This window comes from Aspergillus steynii (genome assembly GCF_002849105.1).
Source record: "Aspergillus steynii IBT 23096 chromosome Unknown P170scaffold_9, whole genome shotgun sequence".
Lineage (NCBI taxonomy): Eukaryota > Fungi > Ascomycota > Eurotiomycetes > Eurotiales > Aspergillaceae > Aspergillus > Aspergillus steynii.
This window is the reverse complement of record NW_020194406.1, coordinates 1,361,263-1,387,282: the sequence shown is the minus strand read 5'-3', so window position 1 is coordinate 1,387,282 and position 26,020 is coordinate 1,361,263. Positions and strand designations below refer to the sequence as shown.

The following is a 26,020-nucleotide window of genomic DNA, read 5'->3' as shown; positions in this document are numbered from 1 at the left end:
AACTTCATATGGTTGCATCGGAGACCTCGGAATGGTAGCAATGAGCAGCACGAGATACCTGAGAACCCTTGGCGAGCAAATGTGATGGAATAGTCTCTGGGACAGTATTGCTAGCATGAGAATCGTCTATATAAGACAACTCATCGTCCAGGAATTCAAAATCAGCAAGACAGAGCAGCTCAGCCATTCGAACGAGACAGATTTACCATCTCAGCAAGACCAAGTTCCACTGCTGCCATGAAGTTCCTTTCTATCGCTTCCCTCAGTCTGATCCTCTTCACTGCCATGGGGGTGTTGGGCAGCCCAATCGAATCCGAAGCTCTAGCGTCGAACGATCTAGATGCTAGGGATGAAGCGGGAATTCTGATCAAATATCCTGGAGTTAGTATCGGGCTTCTCTACCTCTACAGTAGAAGAACAAGCTAATATTCCGCTTATCTGCAGACATGCTCCAAGAAGAATAACAACTGCCGATACAAGTCGCAGAATGGAAGAACTGCTTTCTGCAAGTGCAAGTTCAAGAAGGTACTATACTTTCTCTTCTCTGGTCTGTGTCAGTCTGGCTGATTTCTTTCAGTGTGCCAAAGATGGCAATAAATGCCATTTCGACAGCTATAACCAGGATTGTCAGTGCATCTAGGAGTGGTCCAATGCCTTGATGATGGGTTGAGGATGGTAATCTGGAAGGATTTGGGAGGTATGGATGTAGCTGGGTTTGTATGGATCTCAGTAGGATATTCAACATATCTATGCTTGAAGCGAGGTAATATTGAACAGTTTTTGAGTCTTGTCGTGAATAACACAGCATGCCTTGTGGGCTCAAGCCTACAATTGAACTAAATAAGTAAAAAAGACGAAATTTCAAGTCAGAGATCCATCTCTAGAAGAATGTATCCCCATAGAATTGGAGAATCGGTGAGATGCAAACAGTCGTGGCTGAGCGCCCCCACCGACCACGTTGATCTCCAACATAATCGGAATTCTTATTTATGATTAGTTTGACTCGGTAGTTGAAAAATAAATTAACGAAAAATAAAAATGAAAATAAAAAATGAACTCCAATATGTAAGATCCAGCAATCTGTCAGTATAGTTCGGCCGTGGAAATACACCACCAAGTCCTCCGCCAAGTGGCACTAAGACAGACCCTAGCTCACAGTCGATTCCATGCAAAGAAGCACACGAAACAAAGGCCAAACCGAAAAGATAAAAGTCCCCCAACTGAGGCCTCCGTCATGTAACATGGGGCGACGCTGCGTGTCCCGGCGCATTGCAAGCGCGCGGGCTGATTGGCAGCGGGAGACCCTCATTGTTGGTTGCGGCGATGGATCATGGATGCTGCGCCATGCAGCTCCTCTTTATTATTTTTATTCCCTCTTTGGCGGAGGCTTCCTCTATTTCTAGTGACTGCTGGGGCGTTTCTGACTTCTTACTTCTGACTCCCCTGCTCCTGGCTTGCGCGGTTTTGCTTTGCTTTGACTTCTTTAACTACCTGGGGATAGTGACTATCCAGAGTCATGCCATGATGAGCTTGCATCTCTGAATGAATGTGATTATTAGATTTATTGGATTTTAGAGACTTGGTTGGTAGTTTTATGTGAAGGTAGTACTTTCTTGCTTCTTCCATTCTGGACTACAACATGATACTAAGACGCAGACCAGGCAAATACACATCGCCATTTCGAAACTCGACGCAGCTCAGATTCAATAATACCCAGGATCTACCACTGCGACCAGTAAACATCACCTCGCAGATCAAATATTACGCTCCGTCTTATCTCCACCCCACAAAACATCCATCTCACCACAGGTTTCTCGTCCCGCAGCCATGGACGACACCATCTTGAACAATGACCGCGACTACGCCAACAACTGGGAGCTCTACGCGAATCCGAACGGAGGAGAACCGGGGGAAGTGCATACCTCCTGGGATCAAATGGGTCAGCCGCATCCGGTGACGAATTACGGATATACCGAGCCCCAGCCGACGAATACATGGCAATGGAGCGATGCGGATACTGCGACTGCTACGGAGTCTTGGATGTCGCAGATCACCAGTCAGAGCGAGAGTGAGACGTGGACTGCATCTGCAGATACAGCGACAGATACAGCCAGTGCTACAGCTACAGACACAGAAACAGAAACATCCTCTCCCAGCACCACATCTACATCTCAAACCTCAACATCAACAGACACCACCACCTCCCAAACCTCCACATCAACCCTAACCTCCTCCTCATCATCATCAACATCAACATCAACATCAACATCCCTCCCCACCACAACCTCATCCCCATCCTCCTCATCCTCCCTCCCCACCAAAACCAAACTCGCCATCGCCCTCCCCATCTCCCTCATCGGTACCGCCCTCCTCCTCGCCCTCCTCCTCCTCTTTCTCCGCCGTCGCCGCCGCCGCTCCAAAACCACCCGCTCCGGCCCCTACATGGACATCCGAAACCCATCCTCCTCGCGCATCGTCCCCTCCCACGCCCACTCGCACTCCTTCTCGCAAGGCGAAAACGACAACCCATGGGACTACCTCGGCCCGACAAGCGGAGCCTACGGACCGGGAACATCGCAGACGATGATCACAGGCGGAGCCGCAGCCGCAGCAGCCACTGCAGGAACAGCAGCGGGGGCGAGAAGTAGTCGCGACACGTCCAGAAGTAGTGTCACGAGACAGCCGCATCCTGAGAGGCCGGAGCTTTCGGTTCTGCAGACGGGGTCGGTGACCGGGTTGAAGGTCTTTCCGGATCCGTTGCATTCGCATCCCACTTCGCCGGTTTCTCAGGCGGGAGCTGGAGCTGGAGCTCGGGGAGAGGGAGATGGAGAAGGGAGTGGGATTGGGCTGGCGCGGACGACGCAGGAGTATGACCGTGACCGTGACCGTGACTGCGACAGTGGCCGTGGGGATGGACATGGGCATGGGCAGAGTCTGGACATCGAAAGGTCCCGCTCGCCATTCGATCATCCGCTGGACGATGCGGTGTCTGAGATCTCGAGGATGAGTAGTGGGCGACGACGGGTGGTGCGTGGACAGGGGCATTATTATCGGAATGTCGATGGGGATGAGTATGACGGGTCGTCTGTTTCGTCGGTGAGTGACGATGAGGATGAGGATCAGCGTTATCGTCCTGGTCAGCGGGCTTTGAGGAGGGACTGAGGTCTTTGGTTTGGATTGATTTTTGGATTGATTTGGAGTTGGAGTTTGTTGGACAGTGCTGGTGCTCACTGCTGGTATTCCTGGGTTTTCTGGTTTAGCTGGTTATTTTATTTGGTTCTTAGGACTAGGATTATGGTAATGTTTAGGAATGAGGTTCTATTCTGTGGATTTGATTTTAGGTATTAGTAGTAGAGGGGAGAGGGGTTTATCGTGGTCTATCATGATTGAAATGATGTGGTTATGGAAATGGAAATGAGCCCAAGATGTCTGCATACACTATAGTATAAAGGTTGAGCCAAAGTCTATCACTAGGCGATTGTTATACTGCACTATTCTGTATATGAGAACGCTAATGGATACGAGGCAAAAACCAACTCAATGCCAGAGCAATAATACGGAAACATCGGTCTCCATGCAAGTATATAACCATCATACTTTTAATATATACATTATCCCTAACTCAAGCCCGGCCTGAAAAATCAGGCTTATACGCCTTGACCTTGCCCTTCATCAACTCTCGCAACGCCATCGTCGCGTACTGGCTCGAACCCAGCTGGAACTTCAGAACAACAGCAATCTTATCCCCAGACGAGGACGCAGCGTCTACAGCCCCCTCCTGACCTTGCTGCAGCTTCTGCAGATCCGTCTGGATGAACTGCTCGTCGTCCTGCGAGTACTGGTGCACCTGGCAAGAGAAGTCCGGACCCATGCGGCTGAGGAGCTTGCGGTAGCTTCCGCTAAGACTGATGTCCTTCCACTGCCGGCGCATATCGAACGGGTCGAGCCCGCCGCCTTGCTCGCTGGCCATGAACGTCTTGTACCACTCCGTCATGGCGTTGGCGGGGTACAGCACGTCGAAGCCGGGGAGGGGCAGGACGACGTCGAAGACGGTGTACTTGCCGCTGGCGGCCTCGTCGGCCGTCAGGGCGCGGGCGCGCGTGTAGTCGACGAAGGAGCTGTCGGCAGCGCCGGGGGCGATGATCACCTCGCCGTCGGCGTCGACGTTGGAGGCGGTGTTGTCGTCGCCTTCTTTGTCGCGGTGTTCGTGGACGAGCACGAGGTCGCCCTCGACGACTTTGTCGCCGTAGAGACGCCAGCGCTCGCCGGCGGCGAAGTTCCACACCAGCGACTGGTAGGCGTGCACGTACATCAGTCGCAGATTCCGCGGGATGGTCTGCAGGGCACCGCGGCAGTCGTTGCGCGAGCGACTGAGGTGTCGGATCAGGTTGGATTCGGCGGAGAATTTCCGGGGCAGGATGTCCAGGGCTTCGGTGCACTTGTCACTCGTGCGGAACATGTGGATGGCCTTCGCGCGAGCCTTGTCGTCGGAGCTGATCAGGCTGGTGGCGTTTTCGCCGGCTTCGGCGGCCTCCAAGGACTCGGAGCTGTAGTCTAGGATGGCATCGACGGCGCCCTTGAAATCGCTCTGAAGCATTTTCACGCCCACGGTGTCAGTGCGAGTCGCAAACGTTCCGAAGCGCTGCAGACCGTAGTAGTTGAAGTAGCCTCGCTCGCGGAGATTCCACAACGCAGAGCCCACCAGATCCGAGGCCTTCGCGACGGCCGTCTCGCGGTTCTCGAGGTCCAGACCGGGAATATCGCACTCACGGAGCGTGACGACGAACTCGTTTCCGTTGAGATCGCCCAGCTCGAGCCCTTGCTGCCGGTACTCGAAGTCGCCGATGACCGCATTGCGAAGACAGGCATTCAGCTTGGTAAGGCGTTCGGCTTGCACGCGGTGAGCACAGGCCCTCTGCACCGTCACTCCGCGGCGGTCCTTGGTGCCCGCAAACTGGAAGCTCTTGGGGTTCATCCTGAGTTGGCGAGAGATAAAGGAGATAACCTCCATGGTGTCCTTGTTCTCCTTATAGATGGTGAAATGCAGATACGGTCCTCCGAGCTCATCCCAGTTGACGCGGCCACGGTCGCGCCCAGCACCCGCAGGGCCAGCCTTTGCGCTGCGCTTGTTCCTGTTCGGCGCCGCCGAGATGGTCATCATGCCGTCGGCGTCGGTCGACGATTCAAGCTGCGACTTGAAGATGCGACGGATCGCCTGATGCATCTTGACGCGCAGATCGCGGTCATCGACAACCACGGTAGGGATCTTGCCGAGTTCACTAGGTCGGGCCCGGTCGTTGTTCTGAGCGCGGTTGTGCAGCCCCACGATCTTCTTCGTCGACGGTTCGCCGAACAACTCCTCCATCAGCGTCTTGTCCTCCTCCGAAAGCTCAAACTGCTTCTTTTCCTTGGGCGCCTCCTCAGCCGCGGGCTCCGGCTTCTCCTCCTCCTTATTCTCCCCGACTCCTTCTGTCGTCGGCTTGGCAGCACCATCTTCGTTCTCGTTCGGGGTCGACAGGATCACATTTCGCAGATGCAGGACTTCGCCGGACGGCACGATTTCGTTGACCAGGAAATCGGTATACCTAATGCGAATTAGCCACTGAACCCAACCCGCCCGTCTGGCAACAATACCTCTTCTTCAGAACACCCGAGAACCCTTCATTATCGGCTCTCACGAAGTGCGTGATGCCGACCTCCAACTCCTTCATGGCCTGGGCGTCGCTTTCGGAGATCTTGGCCGGCGCGGACTCCGCAGCAGCGCCTGGGAGCACGGCTTCCTCGGAGGAAGATGCATTGTCGGTCTTCAATCGCTTGCGCGGCGATTCAACGGGCTCGGCGCCTTCCATTGTGAATATCAGGATGGGGACGATAAGTTGCGAAATGGTCGGGGCGAGAGCAGCGAACGCAGCGAGAGGCGGAGGAGATTGAGTCGCCGAAAGGGGCTAGTGTAGCCCTAGCCCTAATTCCGGATTGGGAAGTATACTTGTCTACAAGATGACTGTCTTTTTCCTTTCTTTTATCTTTTCTGTACTTTTTGGTCTAATGCAGTGGCTTAATTCATAGAAACCCATGACTAGGCTGCCATAATATAACGAGTACCCTGCATATAGCCTGATAATGGTTGCTTTATTACCGATCGCATGATGTAACCTCCATTGATGGACAGCAATTCATTGCCTACACCCATTGCATAATCTAACAAAATATGGAATAGCCAGAGAAAACCCTTGAGTATGTTTTATTCTTTCTTCTCTCTGGTTGAACATGAGAACCGTTCACCTCGAGCCTCTAGTACTAATGCATGCCAAGGGTCATGGCATCTTGGCCAGGTCTTCTCCTCACCTCATCGATCATCTCTAAGACCCAAAGACGATGCCTTTCTATATGATTCAGTCATTGAACTCATTCCAAAGCCAAGTAACTCAAATGAAATAACCAATCATGATTCATAAATTTGCGCCTATGTACTCGCTTCAAACAAACCAAACCATCACCCACAACAAAGTATATACCTATCCAAAGAAATACTCCTTCCACGACTTCTTCCACGGCTTCCAACTGCCCTTGAACCGATGATTCACGCACGCATGCTGACTCCCAAAGTTCTCGGACCCGCTATGTCTCTGCCCGTTCCCCCACGCATTGACCGGCAGCACGCAGAGCCCGCCCATCGCGTCCGTAGCCTCAGAAGCATCGACGCAGAGCGGCTCTTTGATGCCGAAGAAAGGCGCCCAGGTCACGCGGCGCTGCGTGAGGCCCGATCTGTGCGTCATGAGGTCGCCAACGCCGAGGTCTGCGCCGACGGACTGCTCGACGAGCTTGTTGGTGGGCGGCAGCGTCTGCGATAGCGTGTCCAGCACGGTGTCGGTGAACATGCCTGGGCCGCTGATCTCCAGGATGGCGTGCTCGTTGTACCGTGGGCCCCACGGGAGCAGGTACTGCTGGATGTGTTGTCGCGTGTGGGAGAGGGCCCGGACGATGGTCTCGCGGAGGAGCGGGCTGAAGCGTCGAGGCGCGTAGAGCGTGTACTGAATGAAGCCGTAGCGTCGGGTCCAGCGCCAGTGGCGCATGAGTTGCGAGGAGGCTTTGGGCTCGTCGAGTTCGATGCCGATGACGAGGGAGATGTTGGGTTTGTGGTGAGGGGGAGGGGTGAAGAGCGGTTCTAGTGAGGGACAGTCTTTGATAGATCGTTTGGGGAAGACGTCGGTGTCTGCGTAGTATCCGCCGTGGTACCAGAGCAGGAGGTATCGGAGGAGGTCTGCGCGGAGGATGTCGAGAGGGTAGGCCATGTAGATGTCCTTGAGGTCGGGGACTGTTAGGAAGACGCTGTCGATAAAGGCGTTGGCCGTGTCGGTGGTGACGAGCTAAATGATACAGGTCAGTTGGGATCTTATACCCTCGAGTTCTTTGAAGGTAGAAGAGATGGCAGACCGAATATTCCCATCCCTCGTTCTCATCTTCGAACGCCAACGAGTCCTCACTCCGCTCTCGATTCTTCCCCAGCATCACCTGCCAGATCCTGTCGCGCGCCACATACTCCCCTCCGTTCTCATGTATAACCGCTCGTTCGATATTGCGCAAGGCTTGCGACACGCGCTCTTCGTACTCTAAATCCGGATCGACCCGAAAGGACGCACGATGGACGAAATGCGGCACGTCGTCGACATCATACTTGGGCGTTCGACGATCTGCTCGATTGCCATTCTTGTGGAGAAGGGGAAGATTGTGCCAAAGCACAAACGACAGGACGGCGAGAGCAACGAATAGAAAGCGTCGACGGGCGACTGTACGGCCCACAAGCCTCCGGCCTTTGGGTAACATGGCCAGGCGGAACGCAAGAATATAAGATTCAAAAACACAGAAAAACAAGCAAAGGACAAGAGTCGACTAAAAAAGAGGACGAAAAAAGCGGGAAGCCGATACGTTAATGCCCCCATGGTGGCAGTGAATCCAGCTACGGCGTGGAAAAAGCCTGCGACAACCAAGAATAGACATCTCGTTCAACTCTGGATCAAGACAAACAGGACCCATCTGAAGCAGGGCTAAGGCCGATTCCAGCAAATGGTGCGGCGGGATTCCGATTATCAAGTTGGAGGGCTGAGGATCAGTGCTGGATTTGGGTGGATCGCATCCGAAAAAACTGGAGATCGTCAGCACTAAAAAACCCCGACGGTGTACCCTGAAAGTCTTGCCTGGAATGAGTTAGAATTGGCTTCATGGGGCTGGATTTGATTGGTTTCGTCGGGTTTGTGCATGCTGTCGATGGCTCTGAGCGTTGAATGTTTAAGACATTGTATTTCCAAAGGGCATTTCCCCGATTTGTGCTGCCTGTAGTGCTCACTTGTTGACTCTGCCCTATTGTGGACTTTGGATTCGACAATGGATGACGGCATGGAGAAATCCATGATAGCTCCTTTGAGTGGGGAGGTATATGGAAGCCTTCCTTGCTGTCTTCCGGCAGACCGAGCCATGCCGTTTCTTTGTTCGTTAGTCAAACTGGCTGCCTAACTCCTGCCGGCCAGAGATGAGTTCGCTCCACCCAAAGGATTGGGTTAGTCCGAAATATTCCCTTCTGGCGATGCTATAGATTCCTTGTCGCATTGTCCTCGACTCGCATTGAACAACCGGCAACACTCGCTCGTCTCCTTGTTGATGGTCGATGTCTATATATTCAACAGGAAATGGCCGTTATTAAGAGAATGGATACTTCGCAGAAAGAGGCGCAAGAAGGGGAAAGAGGAGTATAAATAAGATTTTATACCAGCATTGCATTCAAGATGAAAACTGTCACCATCATCAACATCACCATCAACCTCTATCCACTTTTCACGGCTGAACAATCCCCCTTGCCAAACTCAGGTCAAACTAACCACCTCTCGGTCTAGTCTACTTACTGAGGAAACCCAATTCTGACATTAGAAAGATGTGTCCCACACCACCCGTCGCCACCAACCCCCATTGCCTCCCCGACTGCGTCTGCTCCCATTGCGTCCCCAACTGCGTCTGCTCCCGGTGCGAGAACACACGCAAAGTCGGCCTCCTCAACCAAGGGCTCGAAATCGCCTGCAACGGCTGCGACAAGCCCGACTGTTTGCACTGGAACCCAATCGTCGCGCGGTCGAAGTACCCCACAGACTACATAATCATCTTCGTCGACCTGTGCGTGGCCGAAACCAACCTGAGAGACCAGGCCGGGGTGATTGGCAAAGCGCAGGAGGAGCTCCAGCGTCGGTACGAGGCCAAAGACTGGGCGAATCCGGTCGGCGAGACGCCCAAGGGGCATATCCGGCTGCGGATCTGGTCCCAGACGCGGGCCAGGACGGCCGAGAAGGTGTACGAGAGGCTGCTGTTGCATATGTTTGATTTCGTCATCAAGGAGAATGTGCATGAGCCGTTCTTCAAGGATAAGCTCTATCCCGGGGATTTCTTGGACGTGGTGATTACGGCGGAGAATGGATTGACGAACATAAATATCTCCTACAGTTATTAGTAGACTTGAGTTGACGAGTTTGTTGCTGTTTGAGATTGTGTTATGGCGAAGACTGGGATGCTCGATGGAAGAGTGTTCTTGGTTGTTGTTTGGTGTTGGAGTTTTAGATGAATTGACTTTCTTTTTCTTTTGGATTTGCTTTTCTTTTGCATTGATAGAATAAGGCTTGTAGATGTAAAATGTTTGTTTGTTATTGTAACCATGTTTATTCAAGGGCAAGGTGTGATCTGCTGACACATTCGAGCCACTCATGATAATCGCTCTCGATCGAGCCAGTTCGTCTTTCTAACTATCGAAATCATTCAGGACCAATTCTAGACAAGACATATCTATTCCAATGATCATCATGCAATCATAAAATCGTGCCGGTTCCGGTCCATGGGCCTCCCGTTCTCAATGCAGTTGATAAATCTCGAGGCCAATTTGAGAAAGCGAGGTTGAACTCTGGCGGGAGGCCGGAATACCAACCCAAGACTCGGTCCTGTCCTGCGTCTATAGAGGCTTGAACCTGATAAGACCAATTCATTTCGCCTTGCGGCTCCGCAGAGTCAGCTCAGTCGTCGACGGCTGCTTGCCACCACCCTGCCAAGCCGCCATAATGCTTTGAATCTTTTCCCGGACGTTCCGTCGCGCAGTGTCGCGACTCGTGCCCGCGCGCAGCAATTCTTCGTACGGCGTATGCGTGTGACGAATATGGGCCTCAACCGCCATGGCAGCTTTATTTTCTTCGTCCACTAATGACGTACGGCCCACCCGACCCGAGCCCTTGCAGAATGCGTGATCCAGAATAGCGTCAAGCGACTCGGTTGGCATCAACGGGAACTCGCTGGACAGAACCTCTCGCGAGTGTGCCAGGTCTTTCTCGTCGCGGAGCTTGACAGCGCTGGCGCGGGATTCGGCCGTGGCGGCGGCGGATTTCAGGACGGCGTCGTAGATGTCGGAGGGCACGCGCAGGCCCTGAGGGTATTTTGCCTCGTTGTCCTATGCTTGTCAGTGTCTCATGACAAGAGATAAGGGGGGAAAGGTGTTGATAAAGGGGGACCCCTTACGTAGACTACATATACAGTCCGTTCTGTCTCCTTTGTCTTGCTCCGACAATGCCGAGTAATATAGACATCTCCCTTGGGCACGAAGACATAGTTTTCCGGGATGGGCGTTCGTATGAAGCAGTTCTAGCAGGTCAAATTAGCTAACCACCTAGGCGAATAGTCAGCCGTGCGGGGAGCTGCAGGCAAAGCAAGGGGCAGGGACGCCCACACACCTCTTCAAACGGTTTGGTTGGAGGCGGAAGTATCGCAAGGTTGGCATACTTCAGAGCCCGGCGAGGGTCTTGACGTTTAGGCCTCTTGATGCGCTTGGAGATGCCGGCCTTTCGAGTCAGCTTCGTCCGCGGAGATCCCAGGGTCGTCGGTCGCCGGATTGGCCGGGACTTTTTCTTCAGGCCTGCACGTTTTTTGGAGACTTTTCTCCGCGTAGTGTTGGGAGTTGATGCCATTTTCCCCTTTGTTTTTGGTTGATTTCGAGGGAGACTCAAGATGGGATGAGATTTTTTCGATTGTACAAGATTAAAGAATAGAAACTAAGGAGGGAAAAGATAGAGACTGGCAAGTTCATGGAAGGAAAAGCCTCTGGCCCCAGGGTGAATCATGAAGAGGGTTGCTCTTGCTCTAGTAAGTGCATTCACCACCCAACACGGAACAATTGATAACAGACAAAGAGGGGTCGCAACACAAAGAGCGCAAACGCAGAGTCCATGGTGAATGGGAGGACACGTCGTGTCTCTTTACCGATGCATATCCAATCGATGATCTCGTGACTGGAACCTGCAAGCAACCGAACGCAATGAATCCGAAGAATGAATCGACGAGTCCAAAGGAATTCTTCTTTCTGCCCAAATCGCGGGGTTGCGGAGGCGGTGGCCGTGGGTGCCTGGTGGCTCAGGCAGCAGTCCAGGCACCGTTTCCGGAGTTTCTTCTGGCATGCAACTTTCTTGCTCGGTTGACCACTTCAGAGGATGCAGCAGCCTGGTGATTGATACCAGTGAGCTGTATTGCAGAGTGAAATAGCTTACTGAGTACTCTGTAAAGAAAGCACAATTAGCTAGGAATGAATGCATGATTCGATGCTTCCATATTGCGGCTCAAGTGCTCGTACAGCTGCTAGACCAAAGCCACAATTCGGATACGCATTCGAAAATGGAATCAATCCACTCGTAATCGCAGTGAGGGACGTTGGAGGCTAGGCTGCACTTGGTGGCCTGACCAGTATATGGTACTGATTCAAGGCACATTGCGGGAAGCGACTTCCACCTGATCCAGACAAACTGACCCGTCACGATGGGATTGGGGCCGTTTCAAGGCAGGAAGCTCCGGTGGGTACAGCTGGCATCTCCTGCTTTTTCCCAGTGCGGGATGCGCTGCGAGACGACGAATCTATCAACTAACTATCAAGTGCTGAGGACAAGGAGGCCATCCCGAGCTTGGCAGACGATCCTCCTTGCTGGCGTCTCCAACTTTAAAAACCAGGTAAATCGAACCTGGCCACTCCGTTTGAGGGGGCAAACCAGGGATTTGGCCCGGCGACAGGCGACGCCATGTCAGGGGGCTTGGGCATTATTTACTCGGCCCATGTAGGTGCTAAGGACGTACGTCCTGCGGCATTACACAGCAGCGCCGCTAGTCCGATGCAGGTCCCATTTGCTCGCGTGCATGACCGCGTCGTCGGTGAAGTCTCATTGGGCGTGCCCGGCTTGCTAGCACAGGGGAGGCCAGGTTGCCAGGCACTACCAAGTACTCCGTACGGCGTAGGGAGGACGCCCGACCGGTGTGGGATAGCAGTGCTCCGTAGCAGGATGTGATTATCGGCAGCTAGCCATAGTCCGTCACAAACTCGGACCAAATAATGATAAAAATAAAATTAACCAACGAGGATGAAACCCCAGCAAAGATTAATATCGAGTATGAGACTGGAAATGATCAATGGTCATCGCGACCAGCCCAAAGTCGACAGGATCCCCTTTCCCCGACATTCCGCCAATCAAGGCCGACTAGTCGCCCTGCCCGAGACAGTCTAGACTTCGCCTCGCGGTCCGATCGTCTGCTTAGGTAGCCATTCGGAGCAGGCAATGAATCTCGCTCTGTACGAGGACATGGTCTGGGCAGGGCGGCTCCGGACGGACGTGATTTGCAGAGAAAATGCTCCGATCAGACCAGAATCAACGGCTTGGCCTGGATGGAAAGACTGGCCGTTCGTTTTCTGTCAATAGCCGGACTGGCTGGGGAATACCAGCTCAGGAGGCACCCAGACTAGGCTGCATCGCACAAGGCTCCATCTTCCGGACTCCGGGGGTTAAAGTACGGTTCCGAGGAGCTACTAGCAGCGACCAGTAACCGGATGTCGTCATGGGGTGAACGAGTCGTGGAGAAGAAAGCCGATCGAGGCGCCAGCTGAAAAAAGGGCCCTTGGCTGGGGCTAAAGAGACGGGCTAAAGGATTAGTCGAGGAGGGAAGACGCAGAGATACGGTGTTTGCAGGGTTTGCACCGGGCATAGTACGGAGTATACCTACAGAATCCATAGTACCTACAGAGTACGGCGTTTACTGGAAGAATATCCATACTGACAGAATACACCTCGAGCATAGTCCGTAAACATGTGGACGACCTGGGACTTATACAAACGGGTTAAGGATTACGGCTGCAACCAAGGACGTGTCAGCCGGCCAACAAATAGATCGTGCTGGAGATGACGATGGAGCCGATCCACGGAAATGGGCCGCCGTTCCTTGTGCGCGGAACCAATGACGCTGCGCACAAGACGATGACCGACTGCGGCTGAGGAATAATACATCTATCCGATGTGAACCATCGAGGACTCGGGATGAAGAATTAGGCTATCGAAGGAGTGCAGACATCAGATGCTCGAATTCACCGTGGACAGGCAGTTGATAGTTAATAGTTCATAGTTGATAGTTGAGTTGATAGTTGATAGTTACTCCGTCGTACGCCGTAGGAGTAGACGGAGCTCTTACATAATGGACCCGGGAGGGTTTAGCGCCGCCTGAAGGACCAACTCCGGAGCAGCAGAACATCTATGAGTCGGAGACTACGAGACTGGAAGTATACCAAGTAGCTGGTAGATATTTCCTGGCTGCTGCTCTCAATCAGACAGCAATAGCATCGTAGCAATTCACCCCAAACGATTACACCTTCGAATTCTTCCATCCCGCTTCCAACGAACTGACGGTCTCCACCCAAACGAGACACCCGCCTTAGAGCAGTGGAGGACGATCGGTCCAAGGCCTCTGATTTGATTAACAGGTCGCTGGTTGTCTGGTTAATTCCTCGGGTTCTGGCCTATTTTTTTCTGCCATATCGCAGGTTTGGCCTACTAATTAAAACCAAATCAAATAAAACGAGGTCCCAGCAGTGGATCGGCGGATGGACGCCGCAGTCAGTAAGAAAAAAAAAATTACTCAATTACAAACAGAGCAAAAGGAAAACACAAAAATCCCTTCTCCTTCCTCTCTCCCTGTCAGCCTGCGTCTCTCCTCCTCGGTTCCAGACAAAGATAAAGGATCCCCGTCGGCCGTTACCCCCGAACGCATTCCTCCGCTTCTCCCTTTGTTCAGGAGAGCTTCGTTGGAACCTTCCTGCCAACCTTCGACGCCCTCGATCCTCCCTCCCTCCTTCGTCCACGCCTGTTCTCGTCCTTGATCGACCACCACCTCTAGCCGTCTCTCCCATTCTGAATTAAAAATTGAAATCGATAATTGGAATCATCCAGACGATGTGCTAATCGCTGGCTGGTCTGTCTGTCATTCATTCTGCTCGAGCGGTTCACTCGTTCAATCCGGCCTTTTTTTTCTCTTAGCCTACCCGCTTGGAAGTTCAATGAAATCGTGTGGAGGCGTTGTTCATTCATCGGCTCATCGATCCCTACCGAACCCCTCCACTCCGGCATTCCTGGCCGCTTCTCAAGTATCTGGACCTCCCTCCCACCAGAGAGGGTTGCCTGGCAGCTTGCGTTGAATGGTTGCTAGGATCATACCGTTGCTGACATGAGTTGGGATCACCCTGTCCACAGGTATGTTGCTCAATCTACTAGGTTTTCCCTATCTCCCTTGACCCCAGGCGGGGTTGATCTCTTGCAACTTTTTTTGCACTTGGTACCCTCCTGTGAAATCCCTTCTTTGACTCGGACAATTTTTTCTCTGCCCATATCTTCCTGTCTTTGCCGCATTTATAGATTCTTTGATCTTTCGAATCTGGCATTTAGCTATCCCGGAGCTCTGCCCGAGCTCTAGATCGAGGTTGCAAAATGATGCTAACGGAGCTGCCGCTCATGTTTAGCTTCAGCTATCCAAACGGTGAACCTCAGACCCCGACGAGGACCCCTCCGACAACCGTTTTTGGCGATCCCGCTTTCCAGACCCCCAAGCTCGAGTCCAGTTTCTTCGATCCCCGAGTCACTTGGGATACCTCCGATCCGTATGCCTCCAGTCCGGAATTCCTCAAAACGCCCCAGAGATTCGGGTTGGGCACCTCTTTGAACGGCAATGGCAATATCCTCAGATTATCTGAGACAAGCCCGGATCGGGTCGCTGGTCAGGATGGTCCCGGTCTGCGGAGTGCAAAGGCAGGGGAGCAGGAGACCGATACGGCCAAACGCATTCGTGCGTCGAAACCAAATGGGAATATAGCGGAGGATGGCCCTCGGACCGTGGGTTCTGCCAAGTCAGCTGCCTCGATGCAGACCCCTCCGCCGAGCAGCGCTTCAAGGAGAAAGGTAGCGGAGTTTGCGAGTCTCAGCGATACGGGTCGGCGATTGTCTGCCTCCAGTGCCGTTGGGGGCCATTTGGAAACCCCCAGCCGGATGATGGGCGCTTCCCCACGATTGTTCGGAGACCTTCAAACTTCTCCGGATCCGTTCCAACTGGGTTCAATTGATCCGTCTGCCTCTCCTCTCTTTCCACAACAGAGACTGTTCTGGGATAATGACGTGGGACAGCACGGCGGCAATATGGGCATGCCGGAGAGCAACGCCACCTTATTCAATTCGCACATGCCGAGTGCGTTTCATATGAATCACGCCTCCATGCATGACTCCCATATCCCTCAATTGCCCTCTATTGAGAACAATTTGGAACTCCCCGAGTTCAACAACCATTCCTACGGGCTATCCTCCGGCACCGACGCCGCTCTGTTTCCCGCCCCCTTTTCGACCTCCCCCCGACTTCCCATGGCCAAGGCGGAAGACCCGGCCATGTTCCTCAGTTCCCCTGCTCGCCGGTTTGGCGGCCCTCAGCCCACCCCCGATAAACGACTGTTCTCCCGGCCCGCCGCCCGCCAGCCTTACCACCACCAGACCGAAGAATCCAAAAGAGAAGAACTCCGTCGTGCTCAGAGTGTACATAACCAGATCCCTCGTTACGAAGAGGATGACGATGAGGAGGATGACTTCACCCCTCGACAGGCACGACCCACGCTGACTCGCAGCCTGACCCATACTGCAGTGACGAGTTCTGCCCAGCGGCTGGGACCCAGTGGTGGCATGGCCTCTGCCAACGGGATTCGCAAAAGTCCCTCCAAGGGCCGTTCCTCCCCCACCAAGCCTCTACGGCAGCCGTTGTCACGGGCCACCTCCGCAACTGCTACCGTGCTTCCCAGGCGTTCGCAATCTGTGATTCTGAAGATCGGCAAGGATGGAAGAGCCAAGGCGGAGATGCAGACCGTTGCCGAAACACCAACCGGCTTGACGGATCCTGTCATGGGAATGGACCTGAATGGGTCTGCCACTGAAAGCGAATATGGCTCGCCGGAGTATGCTGAGTACCCGGCATTCCCCAGCCGGAACCCGTCGTTCACCTTCTCGGACGCGGGTAGACCTATGCTGGCCCGCAGCGACTCTGGCTCACGCCCCCAGTCTAAAGGGTCGTATACCTCCACGGCAGCATCATCCCAATCGGGACGCATGTCTCCCTGGGGAGGATCCTCCAGGGCTCCTTCCAGAAGGCCGCAGTATAGACAGATCGGTGAGGACTGGAATAAGACGCCAAAGCGGCAATCTATGATCAACTACGATCTCTCCTACCGCAGCGCCAGTTCCGTCCCGCGGCCTCTGCCCGAACCAGAGGAAGATAGCGGCGATGCACAGCATGCCCTGCGAAAGGTCCTTCAGGACAAGGGACGCATCCCCCGACCTCATACCGTGGGCTATGGCTCGCGGTCTAGCCGATCGGCTCGGTCTCTGGCACATCTTCGGTCTTCACCACCACGCTTTGGAGTTGATCTTGGTCTCAGCGGCCGAGACCCCAACACGTCGCCTACCACCATGACGGACCCGGATCTGGCCACTCCTAGTACCGACCGATACAGCAACCCCAGCAGTGGGACCCGGTGTGTTTGCAATTCCATGGACAACGGCGGCCACTTGATGATCCAATGGTAAGATTTCCACGTCATCTTTGCCCAAGATAATATTTGAACGCAATCCAACTAACTCGGTGCAGTGAATCATGCAGCCACTGGCTACACACGAAATGTGTCGGACTGGAGCGATCCCATCTGCCGTCGGTGTACGTGTGCGTTTTCTGCGCGCAGACTCCGACTCGTCACAATCGAACTCGAGCTCCTCTCGGCAGCCTTGGACTCGCCCCTACGTCGCCGCTCGCACACAAGTCCTATCGCTTCCGATAATCATGAGCCATATTCCCTCTACCGCATGGAGATTTATGACCACGACTTGCATACCATTCTTGCTTCGCCGGTCTTTTGTGGACTGGACGACCTTGTCACTCATTCTATTTCCTTGATGCCCACTTTTCTTGTAACCTGTGCATGGATTTCCTTTGTTCACGCAATATCTTTTAGACATACCCCAGTGTTTCTTGACTATTTGAAACATGCCTGTTTTGTACCGTGATGCGGGAGTGGCCCTAACTGTTGTAATACTTGGCAGACGAACGAAAAGTCTGAGTGATACCTCTTGATGTACTTTGTATCTAATCTGCATTCTGGATGCAGTTCTTGACTATTAACTATTGCATAATGCCTTCATCTCCATCATCCATCATCCCTCCTTACGCCTTCTGCCAACATCGACGCCTTCCGGCGACAACTCCGGCACAACTCCGGCCCGCCGTAGATCCCGGGCCCCGAGCCGGGCGGTGAGTGTCCCCGTAGTGGGGCCTGAGCAATTGGCCGCCTCTCATTGGTGGACCGGAAGCTTATCGGCTCACCGCCTCCGATAGCACGTGCGGTGCCCTGAACGATTTTCGCTTTGTGTCGGTCGTCTTTTCTGCCTTCTCCTTTGCGCATTCTGGACTTGCACCTATTCTTCCCCCGTTCCCCTCCTCTCCTCTCCCCCCTCCTTTTCCCTATGTCTGCCTCGCTTCCTGGCAACCGGGACCTGCCTCCCTCCCAGTATGATCTGAGCACGTACTGGGGCCGCGTTCGTCATGCGGCTGACATCTCGGACCCCAGGTGAGTCAGCACCTCCGAATTCGGACTCTCCTGGAGAACTCACGATGGAGGGAGAATTGAACTGATTTGGGATGTAGGACGCTGTTTGTGTCCTCCTCCGGTTTGGAGCAGGCCAAGAGCCTCGTCTCCTCGTACAAGCAGAGCCTTGTCCCTGGCATGACGCCGGACCTGTGGCGCGCGAAGAAGGTGGTCGATGCGACTCTGCACCCGGGTGAGTGTGAATGGCACAGTTCACCAATTGAGTGATATTAACGAGGATAGATACCGGCGAGCCCGTCTTTCTTCCCTTCCGCATGTCGTGCTACGTGCTGTCCAACCTGGTGGTAACAGCTGGAATGCTTACCCCGGGTCTTCAGGTGAGTCAACCGCGCAGAGATCGAGTCGAGGACAACGAACAATGGCTGACTGATGAATCCTCCAGGCCACCGGCACCCTCATGTGGCAAATCGCCAACCAGTCGCTCAATGTCGCCATCAACAACGCCAACGCGAACAAATCCACCCCCCTCTCCGTCTCCCAGATGACCAAGTCCTACCTCATGGCCGTGTCGGCCTCCTGCTCCGTCGCGCTGGGGCTGAACGCCCTCGTCCCCCGCCTCCGGGGCATCTCGCCCAACACGAAGCTCATCCTCGGGCGGCTGGTGCCGTTCGCGGCGGTGGCCAGCGCCAGCGCGCTGAACGTGTTCCTGATGCGCGGCGAGGAGATCCGCCAGGGCATCGACGTGTACCCGGTGCTGTCGGAGGCGGAGAAGGCCAAGCGCGAGGAGACCGGCGAGGCGGTGCAGAGTCTCGGCAAGAGCAAGAAGGCCGCGACCCTGGCGGTCGGCGAGACGGCCATCAGCCGGGTCTTGAACGCCACGCCCATCATGGTGCTGCCGCCGCTGATCCTGGTGCGGCTGGAGAAGACGGCGTGGTTGAAGGCGCGGCCGAGGATGATCATGCCGCTGAACCTGGGCCTGGTCCTGACGACGTCGCTGTTTGCGCTGCCCCTGGCGCTGGGGGCGTTCCCGCAGCGACAGGCCATCAGCGCGCAGTCCCTGGAGGAGGAGTTCCACGGGAGGGGAGGAAAGGAGGGACAGGTGGAGTTCAACCGGGGGATGTAATGTTTAGATCGGGTTTATTTGCTATTTGAAGGAAGAAAAGAATTTGGGAGGAATCGTCGATCTAGGGCTATATAGTGCTGGATGGATGTCAAGGACCACAAAAGACTAGATCAATAGAAGTTAGAATAGATTAGCTTAACGTAATCCACAAGCGAGCCGCGGATACAACCGAACCGCGGATCCTTCGCCATGGCCATTACTATTTGAAGCTATTCAATCATAAACTCCATTAAATTTACTGAATAAATATATAAAAATTCAGCTATTTACTAGGACAGCTCCGAATTGTATGTTTAACTGTTCTACAGCCACTGCAGCGTGGCAAAGCCCGTTGACGAGGTATAGGAGTAGTTTACTCAGGCTGCTTATTAAGCTGCGTATTTAGCTGCTGAACGCGATTTTAGCCTTCCTGTACAAATAAAAGGGTATTATTCCCTAGTAGAGCACGCCTTCTTGCTTTCTTTTTATATTTTCGCTCATTTTCGGCTCGTAAAGTCTTGATTTCTTGCTGTAAAAGAAGGTTGGTTTGCATCGCTATTTGAGCAGCCTTTTCAAGATGTTAAATATGAGCAATTAGGCTACTAGAAAGCTTTCGTTTAGTACTAAGACTGTTCTGTAAGCTGCGTATCTTTTAATCTAACTGGCGAGTATTCTGTGGAGTCTGGAAAGCAGAGGAAATTGACCCTTTAACTAGTGACGGTGCAGGTGTAGGTGTATATAGTTAAAAGGTAAACTTTGAAAGAACTCGTTCTTGATTAAGTGGCTTAAGCCCTGCTCCTGCGAAACCACTGCAGATATTCGTAGAAGTAAAGACTTGAGCCCGTGCGTCTGGATATAATAATAAAAAGTCCTCTTTATCAATATAGTTGTTACCCGTAATCATACGCCCTTCAAGCAGTTTTCCGTATGCGCGTTTAAGCGGGCCAAAAACACCCACATTAAGCGGTTGAAGAAGGTGCGAAGCGTGAGCAGGCATACAAAGACATATTATTATATTTTATTTGTAAAAATCGTCAAATTCAGCAGTTAAATGACTACTATGGCCATCCAGAATGAGCAGGCGTTTTGCCCTAGTTATATAACGCCTAGAGGAGGGTTTAAAGATATTTTTTAGCTAAAGAAGACCTATTTCATCAGTAGTCCAGTTATTTTAGCTTATTACAATCCACTAGTCTCCGGCAAGTTTAGGTTCTTGAAACCATGCGGCCTGTTGATTACCTGCTTTAAGTATAATGACTGGTGGTATATGTACGCCGCTTGAGCTGACTGTTTCGATGATTATAATCTATTCACAATTACCCTGGATAACCCTGCGTGGCCGCTTATTACGCTTTACTGTAGTAATAACTTTAGCAGCTGAGCAGAGCCCTATTACAAAGCTAGTTTTATCAAAATTCCAGATATCGTTTTCGTGTATGCCGTGTTCTTGGATAGTCTCGTGGATAGTTTGAAACCATGGTATTATAACCTTCGGATCTTCTTGTTTTGCGCGTTGATATGTAATCCGTCTGCTGTATTGTGTACGTAGTTGAGGATGGCGTTTAGTAAAATTATATGACTAGTTAACTCCAATCATTGCCGTAGGGATTTGAAAACGCGAACGAAGTAATATCTCTGCTATTTCACGTAGGAATTCGGGGCGAATTGGAAATCCTCGCGTATCTGCATCTAGTAATCGCTTAACAAGGATTTCTTCTTCAAATTGAGAAAGTTTATGGCCATTGGCGCGCGTTTCTGATCGTGGTTTTACACCGCGGAGTCAATCGCGTAGAGTATTTTCAGGGATCATAAAAACCTGTGCAGCGCGTAATATAGATTTAATTTGACCCTTTTGATAAGCTGAAATAGCTATCTGAATACGCGATTCTTTAGAAGGAGGCATATTGCATTCAGTGTTGAAGATATGACGCGTTGAATAAAGGGGGTGGAATGCTGATTGAGGATCCGCGGTTCGGTTGTATCCGCGGCTCGCTTGTGGATTACGTTATACGAACGGGCACAATCGTTATCTCCGAGACTATCCATATTTGGCCGGCTTAGTTCCTTCGTGACTGATACCATCAGTGACTCAGACTTTAGCCTCGACCTCGATGGGTATAAGATACCATTCCCTCCATTGAGATCTTCCATTCAATCGCAATTGCAATTCATTTCAATCCCTCCCATTAAACAAACACTGGAAATCGAAATGTCCTACCCTCCGGCCTTCCACACACCGCGGCTCTCCTTCGTCCCGATCAACGCGGATGCCCATGCCGAGAGCATCTTTGAGTGTCGGGGTCGCGCAGACGTGATGAAATACAGGTATGTTATTGTGGTGTTTTAGCATATATCTGGGGCCGAGAATAAGAGATTATCTCTCTGGACAGACATGTACCACATTGAGCATGAGCATGAGCATGAGACTGCAAATCTCATTATGCACAAACACAATGCACACACACTCCCCAACATACACCAAGTCCATGCTAATATAAGTCATATAAATATGAATATAATGCTAACCCTACCTCAGCATCAACCACGCCCCCGACCCCTCCGTCGCCGTCACGCACGCCTGGGCCTCGAAATACAACCACTTCGACGACCAGACGCCTATTGACCCCGAGAACGTCTCTCCAATTGGATACGTGATTTCAGAGCTCCCAGCCTCGTCCTCACCCTCAAACGGAACTACAAACGGAACCGTAAACGGCACCATCACCAACAGCACACCCACCATCGACACCACCCCAACCTCTCAAAACCAAGAAGGACAGGCTCGAATCATCGGCACAACCGGCCTCCGCCTCTCCTCCTCCCCTCTCCCCAACGCCTCGCCGTCCATCAAACGCTGGGAGATCGGCTACGGGTTCCACCCCGACGCCTGGGGCCGCGGACTCGCGACGGAGACGGTGCGGGGATGGATTCGCATGGTCAGCGAGAAGGGGTTGGTGGATGGAGTGCCGGGTTTGAACTGTAAGCCAGGAACTGGGAATGGGGGTGTAGAGATCAAACGGGCTCTGGCTGCTTGTACGGACGCGCGCAATGGGGCTAGTATGCGGGTGCTGGAGAAGTGTGGGTTTGTGTTGGCGGGGGAGTTTTTGGATGAGCAGGGGAGGAGGAATTTTGAGTTTGAATTTGCTTTTTGATTGTTAGTATATCTGGTGGGTTTTTTGGTATGGGGTTGAGTTTGGGGGGTGGTTATTGCTACTATATATATATGCTCGTATGGATGCTCGGAAGGGAGCGCGTCATAAAGCTTCGTTCTCCACCCGTAACCTACTCTTCCAGAGCTTATATACCTCGCTCATTATGCTTTGAATTCGTCGAAGTACCTCTATTCATTATTTCCTGGCCTCCCTCTAATCTCTAATCCCTAACACCCCATTAACCAATCCGTACATCCCACCACAATCAAAGTAACACAACAACCCTCCAAAATGCCCCCCAACCAAGTAAGTACATGACATCACCACCTCCCCCATCAATCCCATCAATCTACACAACTCATTCAACTAACAGTAACTCCAGCAACCCACCCCAGCAGAAGAATACCAACTCGCACGTGCAGAGCTCCTCACCAAAGAAAAAGCACTCACCCACGACCTCCAAACCCTCGCTTCTCTCCGCCGCGCCCTCCCCCGAGTACACATCCCCAGCCCCCGGCGCTTCAAATTCGACACTCCGTCTGGCGAAAAGACCCTCCCGGACCTCTTCGCCGGCCGCAAGCAACTCATCCTCTACCACTTCATGCTCTCCCCGGGGTCCCACGACGGCTGCGTCGGCTGCTCCTTCTGCATGGACCATATCGCGGACGTGCGACATCTCCGGAGTCGCGAGACGAGCTTCGTTGCGGTTGCGACTGCCCCTGTCGATGAGATAAAGGCGTACAAGGAGCGCATGGGGTGGGAGTTTCCGTTTTATAGCTGTGAGAAGACGTGCCGGGCGTGGAGGGAGGCGGAGGAGCAGGGGGAGACGGTGACGTGGAAGCCGGGGAATGGGTTTTTTGGGTTGGCCGTGTTTGTGAAGGAGGGCGGGGAGGTGTATCATACGTATGAGACGACGGATCGGGGGATGGAGATTCTGCTCTCGACGTATCATCTGTTGGATATGACGCCGTTGGGGAGGCAGGAGGTGGGGAATGGGATGGGGGGGTTTAGGAGGCATGATGAGTATTGATTCTTCAGTAATTTTGGATTGTTGAGGGTAGTTCGGTCAGACTGATCTGATACTGTATATGGTGGCTAGGTTGTAGGGAGTCTTCTGGAACGAAGTTAGGATAGTAATGTTAGTATGTTAAGTAAGAAGCTTGTTTATTTAATTCTTGATAATAACTAGATTCGTTCCAACTATATGTGAAGTAGAACCGACATGCTCAATAACAGACATCCGCTAAACTATATCCTCATGCAAGTATATACGCCTCAAATAACTATAAATCCAATATTATGTATGTATCCACCCAACCAACCAATCCCTACATACCCCCATATACCTCATCCAAAGGAGCCTTCCTCCCCTGAACCAACCCCTCAAACCTCTCCGCCAACCCAAGCAGCCACTCATCCTGGCCTACTCTCCCCATAAGCTCCAGCCCAATCGGGACGCCCTGCGGCGCGGTGTCCGTGGAGGCACTGAAGCCAGCTACATACACCCCGTTAGCTATGATCAACCCAACCACTCACCTAACTGAGGCCAACAAACACCAAGAAAAGAGACAAGGGGGAAAACAAACCAGGAATGCAAATCGCCGGCCGCCCCGTCAGAGCAGCCAAGATGCCGTTTCTGCCCGGCTGCACCATGGGCCCCACGCGCGCGACCAGCTGGCGTTGATGCGGAAACACGAGAGCGTCGAGCGCTAGGTCCTCAAAACACGAGGTGACAGATTCTTTGAGCCGCGCGATGGTGTCGAGTCGAGAGCGGTATTGGGGGCTGGTGGGTGTGAATTCTCCTCCTTCCTCGTCTTTCTCATCATGGTGCTGGGTCTGAGACTGCGTTTGCCAGAATGCCGGCGTCACAGCCTCGCCGTGATACTCGCCGCTGGCGGTGACGGAAGCCAGGCTGAGATGAGGCGTGGATTTGACCATCGGCGACTGAAGAAAGGAATCCAGGGCGGATTGGAATTCATACGCCTGGGTATCGGCGTTTGCGCGGAGTCGCGCGACGTCCCAGTCCGGCTGATTCTGGAGCGGAAGGAACTCGACGGTGGGCGTTTTCGAACCCACGAGATGCAAGGCGTGAGTGATGGTCTGGATAATGGCGAGGCCGTCGGACGTGGATTCATCAGGGAAGTAACCGATCAAGACGCCGATTCTGACAGGGTCCGAGGATGATTTCACGGACGGGACTATTGCAGGATCTCCAAGATACTCACCGTCCTTCATCACGTCGAACAAGATCCGCACATCTCGTACCGTCCGCGCCATCGGCCCCGCGACATCCTGCGTCCACGACACCGGCATAACACCCCTCGTATCGACTCGTCCTCTGGACGGCCGGAACCCAACGACCGAGCACGCCGACGCTGGCGACCGCAGCGAATTGACCGTGTCGCCGCCGCATCCCGCCAGGGCGAGGTTGGCTGCTAATGCGGCGGCCGTGCCGCCGGACGAGCCGCCCGGGGTGCGAGTCAGATCGTAGGGGTTCAGGGCCTGACCGCCGAGCGAGGACAGGGTGACGCCTTCGAGGGAGAACTCGTGCAGGTTGGCCTTGGCGAGAAGGATGGCGCCGGCGGCGAGGAGACGCTGCACGACGGGGGCGTCGAAGGTGGTGAGGGCGCGGAGGGCGCAGACGCCAGAGGTAGTGGGCATGGAGGAGGTGGCGTAGGTGTCTTTCAGAATGAGAGGAACGCCGTGGAGGGGGGATGGGGAATGGGGAAAGCCCTCTCGGTCCTTTTGGCGGGCGTCATGGAGGGCGTTGGGGTTGATGGTGATGAGGGCGCGTAGGGTGGGATTGTAGAGGGCGATGCGCGAGAGATACTCGGCGACGGTGTGCGCGCAGGTGGTGCGACCGGAGCGCAGGGCGTCGTGATAGTCGGAGATGGTGAGTTCCATCGGACAGAAAGGATATGGAGGAGAGTTGGAGTCTTGGAGAAGCGGGGAGGATGGTCGACTTATGCATCAATGGATTTAGTCCGATGGGCTAGTCTCCAACAACTGACACTAGAGATTGTGTGATCTGCATGGAGTCGTTAGTTGCCAGGATGCAGGGGAAGCAGGGGTATCCATACTCTGTACTATACATATCAAGTGCAATCTCAATCGTCTATCCAAGTCATCACCTACGGGTGACGCAGAACAAAGAGGTATATAAATTCGCACTATCCGGGCCCAAAAGACTCCAAGCCCTGGATGTGGCCCGACAGAATGACAAAATATAAAACAAGACAATCACTAGGCAGTAGGTATGCAATAAACCTGTATCAAGAAATCACCGGCGCCGCCCCCAGAGAAGATAATAGATCCGAGCAGGTCAAAATAATTCATCCACAAGTGATGACGAGAAGATATAAAAAATCAGTGATGAGTATGAACCATAAAAATATCCCACATGCCCAGAACCAGGCCAACCCAAGGCGATAAAATCGAAATTTAGATAATAAACACAAGGTGCTTTGCCATCGACCCGAAGTGCAACCGATGCTTTTTTTCTCCCGTTTTCTCGGATTCTTTTTCGGTCTTTTCCCGGTCTGATCTGACATCAAACAAACTGGCGAGGTGCAAAGTATCGCAAAGATCGCAAAATCGCAAGGTGCCTGGACAAGCGCTGAACCCCATACACCTTGACCTCAAGGCCATAACTCCATACAAAGTCCAAGGAGACCATCCTCAGACGTCTCCGCCGTTGTAGATTCCAATCGTCGTCACGCCGTGGCGCGTGTGGTTGTCATTCCGATGCATATTATCCAAGAGACAAACGACCGTCTCTCGTAACCGTACCTGTATTCCTTACATGTTGGCAGC

At 53.0% G+C, this 26,020-nt stretch overlaps 9 protein-coding genes and 1 pseudogene across 10 annotated transcripts; 5 read left to right on the top strand and 5 right to left on the bottom strand.

The window, feature by feature from the left end:
* Nucleotides 1-237: 237 nt before the first annotated feature.
* Nucleotides 238-640, top strand: P170DRAFT_368051 (uncharacterized protein; the record flags this gene model as incomplete). The annotated part of the gene is made up of 3 exons (XM_024844838.1): nucleotides 238-381; nucleotides 445-525; nucleotides 578-640. 3 exons carry the CDS (start codon nucleotides 238-240, stop codon nucleotides 638-640), a joined length of 288 nt encoding a protein of 95 aa, XP_024699894.1.
* An 823-nt stretch (nucleotides 641-1,463) lies between these two features.
* P170DRAFT_468237 (uncharacterized protein) lies at nucleotides 1,464-3,313 on the top strand. The gene is made up of 2 exons (XM_024852547.1): nucleotides 1,464-1,602; nucleotides 1,662-3,313. Exon 2 carries the CDS (start codon nucleotides 1,828-1,830, stop codon nucleotides 3,160-3,162), a length of 1,335 nt encoding a protein of 444 aa, XP_024699893.1. The 5' UTR covers nucleotides 1,464-1,602; nucleotides 1,662-1,827; the 3' UTR covers nucleotides 3,163-3,313.
* A 245-nt stretch (nucleotides 3,314-3,558) lies between these two features.
* On the bottom strand, nucleotides 3,559-5,884 carry P170DRAFT_468236 (pseudouridine synthase PUS7). The gene is made up of 2 exons (XM_024852546.1): nucleotides 5,635-5,884; nucleotides 3,559-5,585 (listed from the first exon to the last, which is right to left on the bottom strand). The coding sequence occupies exons 1-2, from the start codon at nucleotides 5,847-5,849 to the stop codon at nucleotides 3,623-3,625; spliced, it is 2,178 nt and encodes a 725-aa protein (XP_024699892.1). The 5' UTR covers nucleotides 5,850-5,884; the 3' UTR covers nucleotides 3,559-3,622.
* Nucleotides 5,885-6,515: 631 nt separating this feature from the next.
* P170DRAFT_450651 (uncharacterized protein) lies at nucleotides 6,516-7,824 on the bottom strand (the record flags this gene model as incomplete). The annotated part of the gene is made up of 2 exons (XM_024851140.1): nucleotides 6,516-7,367; nucleotides 7,435-7,824. The coding sequence occupies 2 exons, from the start codon at nucleotides 7,822-7,824 to the stop codon at nucleotides 6,516-6,518; spliced, it is 1,242 nt and encodes a 413-aa protein (XP_024699891.1).
* An 829-nt stretch (nucleotides 7,825-8,653) lies between these two features.
* P170DRAFT_288926 lies at nucleotides 8,654-9,581 on the bottom strand (annotated as a pseudogene; the record flags this gene model as incomplete). The annotated part of the gene is made up of 1 exon: nucleotides 8,654-9,581. A coding segment is annotated over one exon (688 nt), but the record flags the coding sequence as incomplete, so codon positions are not given.
* Nucleotides 9,582-9,881: 300 nt separating this feature from the next.
* P170DRAFT_288901 (DUF2293 domain-containing protein) lies at nucleotides 9,882-11,132 on the bottom strand. The gene is made up of 3 exons (XM_024843229.1): nucleotides 10,755-11,132; nucleotides 10,543-10,665; nucleotides 9,882-10,474 (listed from the first exon to the last, which is right to left on the bottom strand). The coding sequence occupies exons 1-3, from the start codon at nucleotides 10,986-10,988 to the stop codon at nucleotides 10,016-10,018; spliced, it is 816 nt and encodes a 271-aa protein (XP_024699890.1). The 5' UTR covers nucleotides 10,989-11,132; the 3' UTR covers nucleotides 9,882-10,015.
* Nucleotides 11,133-17,809: 6,677 nt separating this feature from the next.
* P170DRAFT_440833 (sideroflexin family transporter) lies at nucleotides 17,810-19,264 on the top strand. Its single transcript, XM_024850175.1, has 4 exons — nucleotides 17,810-17,975; nucleotides 18,050-18,185; nucleotides 18,236-18,330; nucleotides 18,396-19,264. Exons 1-4 carry the CDS (start codon nucleotides 17,871-17,873, stop codon nucleotides 19,074-19,076), a joined length of 1,017 nt encoding a protein of 338 aa, XP_024699889.1. The 5' UTR covers nucleotides 17,810-17,870; the 3' UTR covers nucleotides 19,077-19,264.
* Nucleotides 19,265-21,240: 1,976 nt separating this feature from the next.
* On the top strand, nucleotides 21,241-22,207 carry P170DRAFT_468231 (GNAT family N-acetyltransferase; the record flags this gene model as incomplete). Its single annotated transcript, XM_024852545.1, has 2 exons — nucleotides 21,241-21,380; nucleotides 21,592-22,207. Exons 1-2 carry the CDS (start codon nucleotides 21,265-21,267, stop codon nucleotides 22,205-22,207), a joined length of 732 nt encoding a protein of 243 aa, XP_024699888.1. The 5' UTR covers nucleotides 21,241-21,264.
* Nucleotides 22,208-22,498: 291 nt separating this feature from the next.
* Nucleotides 22,499-23,237, top strand: P170DRAFT_430458 (DUF899-domain-containing protein; the record flags this gene model as incomplete). Its single annotated transcript, XM_024847956.1, has 2 exons — nucleotides 22,499-22,513; nucleotides 22,590-23,237. The coding sequence occupies 2 exons, from the start codon at nucleotides 22,499-22,501 to the stop codon at nucleotides 23,235-23,237; spliced, it is 663 nt and encodes a 220-aa protein (XP_024699887.1).
* Nucleotides 23,238-23,535: 298 nt separating this feature from the next.
* P170DRAFT_450646 (amidase) lies at nucleotides 23,536-25,111 on the bottom strand (the record flags this gene model as incomplete). Its single annotated transcript, XM_024851139.1, has 2 exons — nucleotides 23,536-23,702; nucleotides 23,794-25,111. The coding sequence occupies 2 exons, from the start codon at nucleotides 25,109-25,111 to the stop codon at nucleotides 23,536-23,538; spliced, it is 1,485 nt and encodes a 494-aa protein (XP_024699886.1).
* Nucleotides 25,112-26,020: the final 909 nt, after the last annotated feature.

What these genes read in the sequence shown, in the direction of transcription:
- P170DRAFT_468237 (XM_024852547.1), top strand. Translation starts at nt 1,828, where the DNA reads ATGGACGACACCATCTTGAACAATGACCGCGACTACGCCAACAACTGG.
- P170DRAFT_468236 (XM_024852546.1), bottom strand. Translation starts at nt 5,849, where the DNA reads ATGGAAGGCGCCGAGCCCGTTGAATCGCCGCGCAAGCGATTGAAGACC. An exon ending in TCGGGTGTTCTGAAGAAGAG is followed by an intron (nt 5,586 to 5,634) that starts GTATTGTTGCCA and finishes AATTCGCATTAG; the next exon opens with GTATACCGATTTCCTGGTCA.
- P170DRAFT_288901 (XM_024843229.1), bottom strand. Translation starts at nt 10,988, where the DNA reads ATGGCATCAACTCCCAACACTACGCGGAGAAAAGTCTCCAAAAAACGT. An exon ending in CAACCAAACCGTTTGAAGAG is followed by an intron (nt 10,666 to 10,754) that starts GTGTGTGGGCGT and finishes TTGACCTGCTAG; the next exon opens with AACTGCTTCATACGAACGCC. An exon ending in GGACTGTATATGTAGTCTAC is followed by an intron (nt 10,475 to 10,542) that starts GTAAGGGGTCCC and finishes TGACAAGCATAG; the next exon opens with GACAACGAGGCAAAATACCC.
- P170DRAFT_440833 (XM_024850175.1), top strand. Translation starts at nt 17,871, where the DNA reads ATGTCTGCCTCGCTTCCTGGCAACCGGGACCTGCCTCCCTCCCAGTAT. An exon ending in CTGACATCTCGGACCCCAGG is followed by an intron (nt 17,976 to 18,049) that starts TGAGTCAGCACC and finishes GATTTGGGATGT; the next exon opens with AGGACGCTGTTTGTGTCCTC. An exon ending in CGATGCGACTCTGCACCCGG is followed by an intron (nt 18,186 to 18,235) that starts GTGAGTGTGAAT and finishes TAACGAGGATAG; the next exon opens with ATACCGGCGAGCCCGTCTTT.